The following is a 16,628-nucleotide window of genomic DNA, read 5'->3' as shown; positions in this document are numbered from 1 at the left end:
AAAGAATATTAAAATTTTTTATTAAAATTTATTTTATTTTATTTTAAATTATAAACTATAATATAGACTTTTAAATAAAAAATAAATATTTAAATTTAGTCTTATAAGTATTTAAAGATAAAGAATTTAAATATCGCTTTTTAAAGTTCGCTCGATAGTTCTAATTAAAAAATAGATATATATTATTTAATTTTAGAATATTATATTTATTTTCTATTAAAAAAATTTAATTTTTTTTTTAAATTATAGAATATAGTATAGACTTAAAATAAAAATGAATTATAAAATTTAGTCTTATAAATATTTTAGAATAAAAAATTTATTATCTATTTATTTTATTAAAAATACTTTTTATTATAAACTTAAATAGTTAAATAATAATAATTTTAATAAATTTTAAAACCATTTTATTTTATTCTCGATTTCAATTCGTAAATCTCTCTTATTAAAAAAATTAAAAATTATAAAAATCGTAAAAATCGTAGAATTATAAAATTTATAAAATTAATAAAAAATTAAAAAATTATAAAAGTAAAAATAAAATAAAATAATAAGTATAAATTATAATAGATATTAAAATTAACTTTTTAATAATTAAATTTAATTGATTTAAAGTTAATTAATTCTCTATAAATTTATTATTAATATAATTTCTCTTATTTCTATTAATCTTTTTTTAAATTATAGAATATAATTTAGACTTTTAAATAATATAGAAATTATAAAATTCGAGTCTATAATTCTAGATAAATCTTAAATTAAATTATTACTACTCTTCGAGAGTTAAATTTAATCTCGAGATTAAATTTAAAAATTAATTACTTATTATAAATTTCATTTATAGATTTTAATTTATAGTTAATATTATAATAGTTAATAATATTATAGCTAATTAATATATATAATAAAGAATAAAATAAAGTTAAATTTAAAAATCTTAAATTTATATATATAATTAATTATAAATTTAAAGTTATTATATATTTTAATTAAATCGATTAACTTATTATAAATAACTTAATAAATATCTATAATTATTAAAAAAATAGATATATATTATTAACATATAGAATAACTTTTTTATTTTCTATTAAAATTTTAAATTTCTTTTTTTAAATTATAGAATAAAATATAAGTTTTTAAATAAAAAAATAATTTTTAAATTTAATCTTATAATTATTAAAGTATAAGAAATTTAAATATCGCTGATTAAAGTTCGCTTAATAATTATATAATCTTAATAAATATATATTATTTAATTTTAAAATAATATTTTTATAAACTATTAAAATTTTAAAATTTATTTTTTAAATTATAGAATAAAATATAGACTTTTAAATAAATAAAAGAATTTCTAAATTTAGTCTTATAATTATTAAAGAGTAAAGAAATTAAATATCGCTTATTAAAGTTCGCTCGATAGCTCTAATTAAAAAATAGAGATATATTATTTAATTTTAGAATAATATTTTTATTTTCTATTAGAATTTCTTAATTCTTTTTTAAAATTATAGAATATAATATAGACTTTTAGATAAAAAAAGAATTATTAAATTTAGTCTTATAAATATTTAAAGATAAAGAATTTAAATATCGCTTATTAAAGTTCGCTCGATAGCTCTAATTAAAAGAAATAATTATAAATTTAATTTATAGATCTTTACTTCTATTATAATATTATAATTATTATTTAATAGATTTAGAAACTTTAATAAAATAGAAATTTCTATGTTAAACTTTAATATAATTCTAGAAATAACTTTATATTTAAACTCTTAATATTATTAATATATAAATTTAATTAATTAATTAATTTATAAATTAAAAAAAAATACTATTAGAAAATTATAAAAGAAGTTTATATCTAATACTAGTTAATTATTTATTACTTTAAATAACTTTTTATAGATTTATTAAAATAAAGTAATAAAAAAAGAATAAGATTAAATATAAATAAATATATTAAGTTAAAGAATAAGTTTTAATTTACATTTATTTAAAAGTAAATAAGTACTATTAAGAAAGACTATTATATCTCTTATATAAATTTATTACTATTATTAAACTTTATATTATTATTATAATAATAGCGAAATAAATATAATATTATTTACTATAAGATCGAGCTTTATTAAAGATTATATTCGAGATTTTAATATAATTAATATATATAAAAGAATAAGATAGAGCTAAGCTTAAAAATTTTGAATTTATATATATAGTTAATTATTAATTTGAGTTCGCTACGCTCTTTAATTAGATCGGCTAAATTATCGTAGATAAATAAATTAGCATTTATAACTATTAAAATCTCGCCCTCTTCGCTCTCCTTATTAAAAAAATAGAAATATATTATTAACATATAGAATTAACTTTTTTGTTTTCTATTAAAATTTTGAGATTTTTTTTTAAATTTTAAAGCGCTATTTGTGCTTTTCGAATTTTTAAGAATTTGAAAATTTAGTTCTATAATTATTAAAGCGTAAGGAATTCAAATATCGCTCACCAAAGTTCGCTCACTAAAGACCGCTTATTAAAGATCGCTTATCTACTTACTCGATAGCCCTAATTAAAAAAATGATTATGAATTTAATTTATAGACCTTTACTCGTAAGATATAAAAGAAATAGAAGAGATAATAAAAGAAGAGATAAAAGAAGAAAAATTTCTAATTTTTTTAAAATATAATAGATTAATTAAATTTAATAAATAATAGTTAAAATTCTTTAATATAAAGTCTTAATAGAATTTATTATTATTATTATTATTATAATTATTAATATATATAAAAGAATAAGATAGAATTAAGCTATAAAATCTTAAATTTATATATATAGTTAATTATAAATTCGTTAGATTTATACTTTTTAATTAAATATCGTAAATAAATAAATTAGCGTCTATATCTATTAAAAATCTCTTCTTCTACTTTTAACCCTTTAATAACTTTACTATTTTCTATTAAAATTTTAAGATTTTTTTTTTAAATTATAGCTCGAAACTTACGCTTTTTAATAATAAAAATATTTTAAAATTTAATCCTATAATTATTAAAGCGTAAGAAATTTAATCGCTCGATAGCTCTAGTTAAAAGATAGATATATATTATTTAATTTTAGAATAACTTTTTTATTTTCTATTAAAATTTTAAAATTTTTTATTTAAATTATAGAACGTAATATAGACTTTTAGATAAAAAAAGAATTATTAAATTTAGTCTTATAGATATTTAAAAGTAAGAAATTTAGATATCGCTTATTAAAGATCGCTTATTAAAGATCGCTTATTAAAATTTACTCGATAGCTCTAATTAAAAAAAATGGTTATGAATTTAATTTATAGGCCTTTACTTGTTTATTATATAAATTTAATAAAAGATAGATATTTTAGTATTACGTCGAATTTATCGAATTTTAAAGCGTATAAATAGAGATAATATATAAATAGAGGTAAAAACGAGTAGCCAGCTATTACTATTATGGCTATTACTACTACTTATTTAAATAGTCTATTATTATAGTCTATTATAATAGCTATAACTACGATATTATAATTATCGTCTATAGATCTAATATAGTAAATATCTCTATTCTAGAAATAATTTAAGCATTTAGAAGCGTAATCTACGCTCTATAATTTAAAAAAAAATCTTAAAAATTTAATAGAAAATAAAAAAGTTATTCTATATATTAATAACGTATATCTATTTTTTTAATAATTATAAATATTTAATAGTTACGGATATTAATTTATTTACCCGCGATAACTTAGTTAATCTAATTAAAGAGCGTAGTAACTCTAAATTTATAATTAATTATATATATAAATTAAGATTTTATAGCTTAACTCTATCTTATTCTATTATATATACTAATAATATAATTAATATTAAATATATTTCTTTTTAATAGTTTTTTATTATTATTATAGAGAGTAAATAGTATATAATTAATCGTTTTATAATCTAGCCATCGTAATTTCTTAATAATTTAAATCGTAATAATAAGAGTAATTATAGATATAGGATTTTATATATCGCTAGAATTAAAAACTCATTTAAGACTAGATAAGTATTAATATATTTACTATTTATAATCTCTCTCTTATAAAGATATTATAACTTATATATATAAAAGATAATATATTAAGATATTATTAAGAGTATCTATTAAATATATTTTATAAATATCTCTTATTATAACTTTAGAAGAGGCTATTTATTTTCTAAATTTAAAGAAGAATTATCGCTACTCGTAATATCGATATTATCGATATTAAATTCTTTATTTATTTCTATATTACGTAAAGTTATACTTTTTTAAAAATCTTTTTATTAATCTCGATTTAAGTAATTATTATATAGTTCTTTTAATAGTAATTTTTTTTTTATAGTTATAATATATTAGTTCTTTTAATTTTAAATTAATTATAATATTTAGAGGTATAATAATTATATTTAAATTAAACTCGATAATAGATATAAAATATATATTAATTATAAATATTATTCTCGATATTTATATTATAATTAACTTAATAATAATCTTTATATACTCTATATCTTTATATTTATTATATTATAAATTATTTAATTTCGAAGATATTCTTTTATAGTCTTTAAAATAGTAAAATCTTTTATAATCTATTATAACGTTTTTAAACTTTTTCTTAATTTCTTTAAAAAATAATTTTTTTAATATAAGAGTTTTTTTAATATTAAGAATAATAACTAGTTAAATAAAGTCTAAATAGAAATTAATAAAGAATTAAATCTCTTATTATAAAGTATTTATATTATATTATATATTATTATATCGATTTAAATTCTTATAAATATCGATTAATTTATTTATAATCTTATTAATAGATTAATATAAATTAATAAAATTTCGAAGCTTTCTATATATAATCTATTATATAGTTTTACTATTAAATTATAAGATTATATTAATTATTTTAAAGTTTTTAATAAGATAATAATCGCTATTAACTCTAAATTTCTATTCTATTCTAAAAGATTAATTATTTTAAATAGAATTACTAGTATTAAAATTACAAATAAATTAAAAATCTTAATTAACTTCTTTTTTAAATATCTAAATATATATTTTTTTTAATTAAAAATAATTATAAATTCTTTATAAACTATAAATCGAGATTATTAACTTTTCGCTATAAAAAAATTATATTTTTCTAGAAATTTTAAACTAGTTAATATATTTCCTTAATTAATATATAGATTTAAAATAAATTATTTATAATCTAATTCATCTTTATTATAATAATATAATATAAAATAATAATCTTCTAGAAATTATCTTATTTTTAATAAATTTTATTTAATATAAATATAAATTCGTTAGAATTATTAGTAATTTAATATTATAGTTATAGACTATTAATAATATTTTAAAATTTATCTATAAAGTCTATTTTATTAGAAATATTATCTAATAGAATTAATATTTATTAAAATTTAATTTACTTAAATAAGATTTTAATTTAATTTAATTTTTCGATATTAGATTTTATTATAGAAAAAAAAAAATTTAAAATAAAATAGAGATGAGTTTAAATACTTCGAAAGAATAAATATTAAAAATATTAGAAGTATTAGAAAATAAAGAATTCTCTTTAAAACGTATCGAAATTATTTAATATTTAGAATAAAACCTTTTACTATAAAGTCTAAAATAAGATTATTTCTTTATAAAGATTTAATATACTTATTTCTTAATTATTTAAAGTATTAAGAAAACTATAAATAGCTTAAATAGTAATCTTTTAAGTATACTTACTTTATCTAAAGAATCTCTTTTAACTCTCTTATTTTATAAAAAAGTTATATATAAGAAAGTTTTAAAGAATAATATATTTAATTAATTATAACTCGACTATTTCTTATCTAATTAGAATCTTATTAAAACTTTAAATATTATAATATATAAAGTTATAAGTAGTATTATTAATATATATTTTAAATATAAAAATATAAGATAGAATTAGCTATTTCTTTCGATTCGCTAATTATTTAAATAATTTAGTACTTTCTTTATTTCTTAACTACTATTTATTAAAATCGTTTCGTTATCTTATTTAAACTCTTTAAAATTAATTTATCTATTTAATAAATTTATTTAAAAATATAATAACTTAATTTAATTTCTTACTAAAGCCTCTATTAATACGTTTTTTTAAATTTGTTTATTAATATAAATATATCAGATAAGATAACTAAGATATTAGACTATATAGATAAAAGAGAGATATTAAATAATAGATAAATATCTCTATTAAGATACGATAGATTCGAATAAATTAAAGAGCTAAGTAGTATATTAAGAGTATAGAATACGCTCGTAATAACTTTAAAAGAAAGATAAATAGTATTATATTAGAAATTTAAGAATATATATAATAACTCTTTCTTATAGTATAAAGAGAATATTATCTATATAGAATAATTATAAATATAAAATTTATAGTAGAGTAGAAAGATTAAAAGATCTTAATTTATTAAGTTTAATTAAATTATAATATAAGTAAGATAATTAAAATTCTAATAAATTTAGATAAAATATATTTCTTTCTCTAATTAAAGCTATCGAGTAAACTTTAATAAGCGATATTTAAATTCTATATCTTTAGAGATATATAAGATTAAACTTTATAGATTTATATTATTTAAAAGTAGAAGTTATACTCTATAATTGAAAAGAAATTAAAATTAAAATTATTCTAAAAGATAATTTAATAAAAGAAGAGATTTTAATAGATATAAATTTTAATTTATTTATATATAAAATCTAATTAATACGTATAATAAGTTAAAATTTATCTTTAACTATATATATAAATCTAAGATTTTAAACTTAGAGTTATTTAATTCTTTTATATATATTAATCTTAATAATAAATATATTATTTAAATTCTTATAAAATTTAAAAAAAAATAATAGTATATAATTTTTTAAATCTTATAACTTTAAAGTAATATTAAAGTATTTATTTTATAATAATATTAAATATTAATCTTTTATTATTATTACTATTAGAATAATTAATCTTCTATTACTAGTAATATTAAAATATTAAATAATTTAATTTATTATCTTTTAAGCTTTAATCGATTTATATATTTAAAAGAAACTTTATATAATTTTTTTTTCTTTTTTCTTTTTTTTTTCTTTTTTTTTCTCTTTTTTATCTTTAAAAAAATAAAAGAGTTATATATTAAAGTATCTAATATAAAATATATAAATTAATATTTAATCTATATTATCGCTCTTAAATATAATATTAATATCTCGAATTAATAAAAGTAAAAATAGTTAAATTTAAACTTTATTATAATATATTTTTAAAAATTAAATTTCTTAAAATTATTAAAGTTAATAATATTCTTATAAAAGATTATAAAAATTATTTAATTTTAAGCTTAAAATTAAGCTAGCGTTAATAAATATCTCTTTAAAAACTTTCTATTATTATTAAGATTTTTTAAAGATTAAAGTCTATTATTAATAAATATATAAACTCGATTTTAAATATAGCTTTTATATTATTTTAAATTTTAAATTTTAAATTATATATTATATAAATTTTAATATTTAATATTTAATATTTTCTTATAAATTATTAATTTATTAATATTATTATATTATATTATATTTTATATCTTCTTTTATATTTTATATTTTATTTTATTATAACTATAAATTAATATTAATAGATTTAATATAAGAGTTATAATAGTCTTTTTTTAATTAAACTTTTATCTCTCTTTATATCTTTAGAGATAATTAATTAAAGATAATATATATTTTAAAATTATTATTATAACTAGTTTATAGCGAATCTAATTTTTATTATTAGATAATAATTATTAATAATTAAATATAAATCTAAATTAAAATAAATAGCTTTTAATTTTTTAACTTATTATTACTTAGTTATTAATAGCTTAATTTATAATAGAAAATATAATCTATAATCTATATTCTTTAAATTATAGATTTTAATATCTTAATATAGATTAAATTATATTTTAATAAGAAGTAAGCATTTTGATGTTGCGTCGGGTCTATCGGATTTAAGGAAACTGCATATCCTAGTAGGTACAAACACGTCCATTACGCGTCATCCGTTATACGTCTCGTATATTCCCACTCCGTTTCTACCTGGTATTCTTTCTCCATCTCATAGCTGCAGCCATGCCCTACGATAGGACTGCAATGGTTCTGGTCCTTAAATCTCTTCGACAAGCCCACATTCCTCCCATCGACAATGAAGACCTTTGGAAGATTGGCAAAGTATGCCAGTTACACAGCTTAGCAGTGTCTAGAACTTTTCAAGGGCTGAGGAGCGAAAGATTTGAGGCGCTCTGTATCCACGTCGCGCAAAAGGAGCTTACACCTGCCGGGAAAAACACCAGCGGCCATATTTTCATTGTGGCGGGACTTCTGGCTGGAATCTTTGCATTCGAAGGGGTTCGATGCATATTTCAAAGGGACGGAGTCCGGAGAAGCGTTCGAAAATTCCATCGGGATGCCAAAAGAAGAATTCACCATGTTCATCGCAACATAAGGGGCTTTGGTTACCGCCAAAGGAACCGTCGATGGTTATGGAGAGGAATGATGGCACCGTAATTGACAATCTTGTTTCGATTGCTTTGGCCGACGAGATGATGGTGCATCTAGGCACTTGGGAGGAAGCATCGAATCGACATTTCTGGAATGAAGGAATGAAGGAATGTCAGCCACCACGAGTACCCACCTAATACGGCTTTATAAGGCTCTGGGAAAGGCCAAGTTGGGCAGAAAGGATCGCAATGATGCATATTGTCCAAACGGAGGCGTGTAAGGGTATACGACGAAGCTTTGTCAAAGACATGGGCCCCAACAATCGACATATGACAAGGAAGCAATGGTTTGATACTATGAATGAAGACGATATTCCGAAGCCTCCATCCTATCCCCACATCGAAGAGAGAAGAGCGAGTCGCTATTTTCGGCGTTCAGGAATTCTAGGACCACTCGAGGTACGTGACCGTCTTGAGGGCTGGGCAAGATGCGACTCAGAAGGCAAAGACGCAACTAATTCTTTATTTCATGCAGCTACTAAGGTAGCAAAGTACTGCAGGAAGTACGATACAGAGGAAAGAATGCCGAGCAATCCGTGTAACCAAGGACCAACCACTCCATTACAGCCTATATCGTCGTTACCACATACCCTCTCACCATTCGAACAAGGACAACTCCTACGTCATCTGCCGATCGTCCAGTTAAGATACGAGTGGCTTGCATCACAGGTGGCCGCTTACAACTCTCTTGATCCTCCTACTTCTTCGGCGACTCGACTACCGAGTAGACGTGCTTCATCCGCCCACTCAGAAAGCGACCCCGAGGTTCCCTCATATGCCTTGCGGACGAAGAGGGCACGCACCCCACTGGGCAAGCTCTTAGACAAAGGAGTCGATGTCGAGGAAACAGAGCATGATGAATCGCAGCCTGACGAGGGGCGAATTTCTAATTCATACCTCAAAAGTATGGATCCTTACCGAATCATACCCCTAATTACTGAACCATACCCCTACGCCAAATTTCACCCAAATTATGGGGTATGATTCGGTAATTTGCCATTGTTTGGGGTATGATTTGGCAAGTTGTCAAAGTGGCCTTAAACTACGAAGGAGATAAGCCGCGATCTGGCCTGTGCGATCATAGAAGTAAGGAAGCTTCTCCGACCGCATTTGGAATCTATCAGTCTAAAACTATTAGACGAAAGCCGAGTGGGCGAGATTTCGACTCCTCGAAGGCTAAATCCGACCATCATCACACCCCAACATACCACCGTCATCAATAATCGAGTCAACGGCCACTACCAGACGCTCAGTAAGCCTACCGCTACCGCCACCTTCACCAAACCGTCTCATCCCAGAAAGCTATCATTCAAGACCGTCGTCAGATTATACCCCAAGCAATGACAAATTATCGAATCATACCCCGATTTTTCGTGTGATTTGGTGTAGGGGTATGAATGGGTAAGGATTCCTACCTTGGGGGTATGATTCGGTGATTTGCCCGCCTGACGAGTCAAGTGCTGCACGCGGTAGTGGGAGAGGGCGAGGTAGTGCCAGAGGGCGAGGTAGTGCCAGAGGGCGAGGTAGTGCCGAGGGGGCGAGGTAGTGGGAGAGGGCGAGGTAGTGCCAGAGGGCGAGGTAGTGGAAGAAGCCGGAGTACTGCTCCAAGAGGACGTGCAGGCAGCCAAAGACGACGGGCTTCTGTCGACTTAGTTAGCAGCGTACTAAAGAGGGGTGGACCGAGGGGGGAGGGCTTTTAGGTAGCTGCAAGTCTTCAATAGTAGCTTTCTAGCACGAGGCAATCACGTGGCATGAATTTGAGGCTTCAAAACAGCCCTAGTATTGCTGTGGTAGGGAGTCGAGAGTCGAGATTCGCGTACCGTGGAGGTCGGAGTTGCCTTATCGCCGTTAGGGTGACTTACAGCCGTAACCCTGCTACAAGTATAGTACGCGTGTAACACCTTCGAGACGAACGCGATACACATCGCTTGTTTCACCTCATCGAGAACAAAAAGCAAGGCATAATCAATACTGTTCAACCCTCATTGCTCCTGTACGCAGTCAGCATAAACCTCTCGCCTTACTGAGCTCCAATTTCACCTTTCCTTGTCTCGTCAACACCACCCTCTACTGCAGCACCCCACTAGCAACGAAATCCAATCCCGTTCTACTGGCTGATCATGCAATCATCAACGTCAGAGGCCCGAAGGGCATTACGAGATGAAGTGGGAGAAATTCTACAAGATGAAGCTAGAGAGATAATGTCGAGCTTGCTTCCGAAAGTTCTATCCAAAAGGGTAGGTGATGAGTTCTCTGAGCAGATGATATTAATGCTTACTGCCCCAAGACACTCTCTATCCTTTTGGAATTCCCCGCAGATGGCCTCAGTGGAGATCAAAAGGCAGTCTTAGAGTGTCTCCATGGACATTTTATCTCATCACCAGAGGCAGAAGCACGACAGACCCAAGACGCAACTTTGCATTCTTTAGTGCAAAGTACAAACAAGAGGCGACGACTGACGAGCGAGATCGTTGTTGATCCCGGCCTCACTCTATCAAGTATCGATAGCCAGGACGAGAATGAAGTCCAGGGTGGGCATGTTGATACATCAGCTGAGTCCGGTAAGAAGACTAAACCCTCAGTCTTGCCGGGAGGTTTTATTGTCATCAGAATACTAATCAGTCTAACCCATTAGCTCCACCGAATCCCTCCAAAAGACGTGTTGGACGTCCGCGGAAAGACGGGAACGCAACCAGATCCTTATCTCAACGTTTGGAAGGAGATGTCAACAGCCCAACCACTGTCGCATCGGCAGCCTCGTGGGCTGCTATACTGAACTTGAAGAGCCTGGAGCTTAACTCAGTCTTGATCGATCTTCTTTCCAGCAACAGACACAAAATCCATTCTATTCTTGCGGGCGACCACGCTGCGTTGACTCAGGGTGGGCCGCAAGCTCTGGGAGACTTGTCTGCTGCAGAGGCTCTTGTCCAATGTTGTTGTGTGGCTAAAGCCGCAGGACATCGGGTCATCATAGATCAACTCCGCTGGCTCTTCCTCACGCTACTCGTGGGAGATTTGAAAAACTCTTTTTATGGAACTGGAGTCTCATTGAATGAGGCCAGGGTAAAAGAGATCCAACGAGTACTCACAGAACGGCAAAATCACATGGAATCTCACGCCGTCGAAAGAAGCAGTTCTATACTCGTGACCATGGATTTGAAAGACCTCACGCATATTTTGAAGATGGGTGATAATCTCGAATGGATGTGCCGGCAACTCGGGACTGGGTGTATATTCTTTTTGTGCCAAACATTATCCGAGAATTTGTGAGTGCTAATTGGATCATTTTCTTGTATTTGCGATTCACCATCTCTGCGAATCTGGCAGCCTGTCGTTAAAGTGAGATTAACGAGCGACTTCACTTCTTTCCTCGAGCTCACCTCATGCCTTGAATCATATGCTTCACTACCTGCAGGAACTCATGGACTAACTCAACGGCGTTTTAGCTTAGCAAATCGTATCACCAAAACGGGTCTCCCTTACCAGAACGCGATAGCCCACTTGGAGAGGCTAGAGCTGCGTAGGAAGATCCGGGAAAGCGAGACTGACACAGCTGGTGATTCTGTGAGGGCTCATTTACGGCAGATGTACGGAGTCAGTATTCTTGCATTGGAGGCCGGGCCGAGTGGTGGAAGCGCGGGTAGTCAGGTCTAGGATGATACCCTTTTCTACGATGCCGATATTTCTAGTAATGGATGAGGAGTGGTGATATGGAAAAAGCTAGTTGCTTCAATAAAGCTTGCGTGAAAGGATTACTTATTGAATGTGGGCTCATCGCTAAGAAGCAATCTGTGCGGCCTCCTGATCCATACTTCTTTACTGATCGTCTGGAAATGCATCCATTTAACCGTGTGCTTGATGGTTTTATTACCAGAGCCGCTATCGCAATAATGAAAAGCTGTCCTTGGAACGCCATTGAGAAGATACCCGCGACATCCGTAGACCTACTCTCAGGTTTGATGCAAGCTAGTTTAGGCCGTCCTTCTTGAAAGACTTCAGATTGCGGGGTGTAGAGTCTTACTGGTCATAAATGATAGACCTGTCAACGTTTGTAATCTTGTCTTGATGGTTGTGGTGATAGCCACGATAGAGTGTGAGTAGGTCTCATCAAGGTATCCCCTGAACCATGCAACGACCTCTTTGTTTAGCCTCGAAGACTGATTCCATCGCTCCTTTGAATTCTCCCCAAAGATTTCCATGATCCTCGTCTACCAGAGACAGATGCAAGCAATTACAACGAGTGCGGAGCCAAGAAAGGCTTGTTGACAAGACTTTGCCGTGGAGCCCTGCCCCAATTACTCAAACATCCAAGTTTATCGGAGTCTCATGAGCAATCTCCAACAAGCCCGCAAACCAAGAACAACCGTGACATTCAATCCAACAGCCAATACGCACAATGTTATAATAGCAACGATTTTGGGTGAAGAAATCCGTTCGGCGCTCCTTGTCTCAGCGTATGTACCAATCCAGGCTAGTACAATAGCTATGATCTTTCGTGAAGACGTCCATCCGGCGCTCATTGTCTCAGCGCATATTGCGGTCCAAGCCAAAGCAGCCGCCCTCGCAGCTCCAATTTTAGCAATCGTAAGACATCCAGGATCCGGTGGGTGCTGAAACGTGTTGAAGATGAAACTTTTGACCTGGCCAGACTGAGAGGAGACCCATTGTCTAGGTATGAACAGTCCTTCCCAAAGACTATAGTAAGCCCAAGAGACAGCGTGACTTAGTTGATTCCTACAACAGGTTGTAAATCGAAGGAACAGAAATATTTGGGATTGGAAAGCCTACCGTTTGCGAGCGACAAAGCTAGGGGGTCGTGCGAAGATACAACAAATCATGAAGAGATGAAGCCAAGGTATCAAGACCCAGACACATATGCGGGGATAATATATTTTTTGGGGCATCTTGCAAAGGCAGGGGCTTTGAGTGATGATCCAGTGGTGTGGCCTTCTATGAGGCGAGTGAATATTAAGATTGATTCGGTAGGTGATCTTGCTTTGCCAGAGCCGTGTAATCCGCCCTGTCTAAGATGTTCAAGATACAGCAAGCAGGCAAATACTCGTGGCAAGCACGAGGGTGCAAGTGATGTGCAGTGCTTTGGCCCCTCGGCCCCCTGGTATCTGACATCTGCTCGCACTGCCTGAGCCTTGGCAGGTCTTGGCATGTCCCATGTCAAAATCAACCTGTTCATCTAGACCAACATCGCCCGCGTCATCGGCATCAAGTCGATGGTACTAGACTTTGGAGCTTCTAACGCTGCAGTGGCCCCGGCCTAGTCTTTTTTTTTTTTTTTTTTTTTTTTTTTTTTTTTTTTTTTTTTTTTTTTTTTTTTTTTTTTTTTTTTCCCCTTTCCTTTCCTATCCCCCCATACCGCCCGCGTAGACGCTCAGCAGCGGAGGAGCTCCGAAGTCATACAGCATAGCAACTACACTCTCATCAGCATGCTCCAACCCACCCCCCTTGATGGCCTGATCCTACTCAAAATCTCAGACATCCACGTACCAGAAGCCCCAGTGTCGGCCGCCTCCTTTACTCCTATTCATCCTGTGAACGACCGCATGAACAGACGGACATCCAAGCTTTACAGGGAGCGCCGCAACAGCAATAGCGGGAGCCGTCCTTGCACCAAATTTCATAGGAATGCCCGCAGCGCTCGGTATCAAGAGTGGAAAAGTAATCGTCAGCCAGGCGTTATCAAGCGCCCTGTGCTTGATGTCACAAATCTACATCAGCAGGTGATGGGGAAAGGGGAGAAATAGGTCACGGTCGGGGTTGCTACGAAGCACGGTGGCAGCAATGCTTGGAGCAAAGATATCAGCAAAGGAAAAGTTGTGCATCGCAGACGGGGTACAGTCGCTATGGGGAAGCCAATGAGAATGCAAAGAATGCGAAGAAAGCACCTATGTAGTTCTGGGATTAATGCAAAGTCTTAATTGAAGCAATTGCCCGAGAGGATTTCAATACAGCGTTGGACATCAAGGACAATTGGCGCCAATGAGGTAAATCCTCTCCGGCAACGTGGAACCTCTCCTACCTTTCCAATCTTGTGCTTCAAGGTAATGAGCGGTTCTTCGCGAGGCCCTCCACTATCAAACTTTCATCACGCCAGATCATGACTTTGGCGGTGATGACAACAAGCTTATCTTTTTGTTATGCGGCCCATCCATTTCTTGATTTGTTTGATGAAGAAGTCACTGCAATCATTGCTGAGCAGGGAGATCCGGGTTACCTACTGAGCCTTAAGACTTCAAGGGCTTTACGACAACATCTATGGTGTTTTTAATCAAGCATGGATATTTGAAGCCGAGATCCAAGCTTCGCAGCTCTCAAAGCCGATTCGATAAGGCGATGAAATCTCCTTGCGCCAACACCTTAATGACACTATCTACAGGCACTTACTGTAACGCTCGAACCACTTCTGGATAGCGACGATGGGAGCGAAGATGACGAGGTGGAGCAGCAGAAGGTGGAGCAGCAGAAGGTGGAGCAGCAGAAGGTGGAGCAGCAGAAGGTGGAGCAGCAGAAGGTGGAGCAGCAGAAGGTGGAGCAGCATTCTTCCAGTAGATCTAGCGGTTGTCCTAGTCCATTTGTTCACACATTATGCTATGAGACAATTTCCTCAATTGCTTCCCTTAGCGCCTTCTTGATATCATTCAATAGCATTTCCACGTCTCTGTCTCTGGCACCGTGACCATGACTCATAGACATTGCCGACACGTTGGAATATATCCTGTCTGCGGAAACCCCTACCCTATTCCAGAAGTCTAAGCTCATACGATATGAACTGATACCGTTATTGAGCTTTTGACTTATCTCCTGCATGAGAGGCTGCTGCTCTTTTCGTGGCCGCCATGCTCCGCCAGTATAGCTCTTCCCCATGATCGTTTCATTGTGTTCTATCAGGTGAAAATCAACTTCAGTCGATTTCTCTTGGAGCATTTCTTGGACTGAAATTGCTTGATCAATTGTGGCGTGATGTTGACGAACCATGTGCTTGGTTTCCATTCTGAAACGGGCCACAAGCCATGGGAGATATTTGCGTATTCTTTCCCAAGAATACTCGGTGCACACGGTATCAATTGCTTGCGGGTAAAAGCTGATGAATTTTGCTGAGACGGCAGCTGCAGATGTTGTACTCAAGAGTTTCAGATAGTGTGCCCTTGACATCCGAGAGTCCTTTGGGTCAAATTGTATATTTGTCTCCAAAAGTCGCCCGACCGCCTCCAAATCGGATTTGCCTTGCTGCATATGCTTTAGAAAGGCAAGCTCTGGAAAAGGTCTTGTTGATGATTCTGATGACGACCATCCTTTAGTCGAGTATACCGCGAAGGGGAAGGCTATGATTGCGACAAGTAGAATTCCAAGTACCTTGAAAATAACTGGAGTTAGCTAATATCAGATCCCTTAGAAGGTGCCTTATTTGGGGGCGTACGAAGAGAGATACTTACCCATTTATACCCGGATACTGGCACTGGAGGCGCTTTTGGCAGCGATGCTGATGTTGGAAAAGTGGCTAGAAAGTCTTCCAAACGTTGTTCGTCCATTCTGTTATCGATTCTGATTGATATGTAGACTCAGTGTTGAGATCGATATTGCCGATAGGTTTTGAGCGAGGGTACTGGAATAATAGCAGCGACGCGATTCAACATAACACTGCCTTTTCAAGTCGGCTGAGAAAACAACACCACTAGAGTCCGTCTTGGATGGTGGAAGAGATACTCGTTGCGCCCGGAAGACTATAATTCTTTTATATCTTCTTATTAAAAATTAATATATAGAAGTTTTATACTTTAAAATACTTAGCTTTCTATTAATATTACGAGTAAAGGTCTATAAATTAAATTCATAATCGTATTTTTTTAATTAGAGCTGTCGAGTAAATTTAAAGAGCGATCTTTAATAAACGATATTTAAATTCTTTATCTTTAAATATTTATAAGATTAAATTTAGTAATTCTTTTTTTATCTAAAAGCTTATATTACGTTC

At 30.7% G+C, this 16,628-nt stretch overlaps 2 protein-coding genes across 2 annotated transcripts; one reads left to right on the top strand and one right to left on the bottom strand.

Moving 5' to 3' along the window:
• Positions 1-8,830: 8,830 nt before the first annotated feature.
• HO173_012912 (uncharacterized protein) lies at positions 8,831-9,625 on the top strand (the record flags this gene model as incomplete). Its single annotated transcript, XM_037314742.1, has 1 exon — positions 8,831-9,625. One exon carries the CDS (start codon positions 8,831-8,833, stop codon positions 9,623-9,625), a length of 795 nt encoding a protein of 264 aa, XP_037158369.1.
• A 5,619-nt stretch (positions 9,626-15,244) lies between these two features.
• On the bottom strand, positions 15,245-16,185 carry HO173_012911 (uncharacterized protein; the record flags this gene model as incomplete). Its single annotated transcript, XM_037314741.1, has 2 exons — positions 15,245-16,009; positions 16,090-16,185. 2 exons carry the CDS (start codon positions 16,183-16,185, stop codon positions 15,245-15,247), a joined length of 861 nt encoding a protein of 286 aa, XP_037158368.1.
• Positions 16,186-16,628: the final 443 nt, after the last annotated feature.

This window comes from Letharia columbiana, assembly GCF_014066305.1.
Source record: "Letharia columbiana isolate WasteWater2 chromosome Unknown xfSc0000000_s0, whole genome shotgun sequence".
Classification (NCBI taxonomy): domain Eukaryota; kingdom Fungi; phylum Ascomycota; class Lecanoromycetes; order Lecanorales; family Parmeliaceae; genus Letharia; species Letharia columbiana.
The sequence above is the reverse complement of the archived record's forward strand: the minus strand, read 5'-3'. Positions and strand labels throughout refer to the sequence as shown.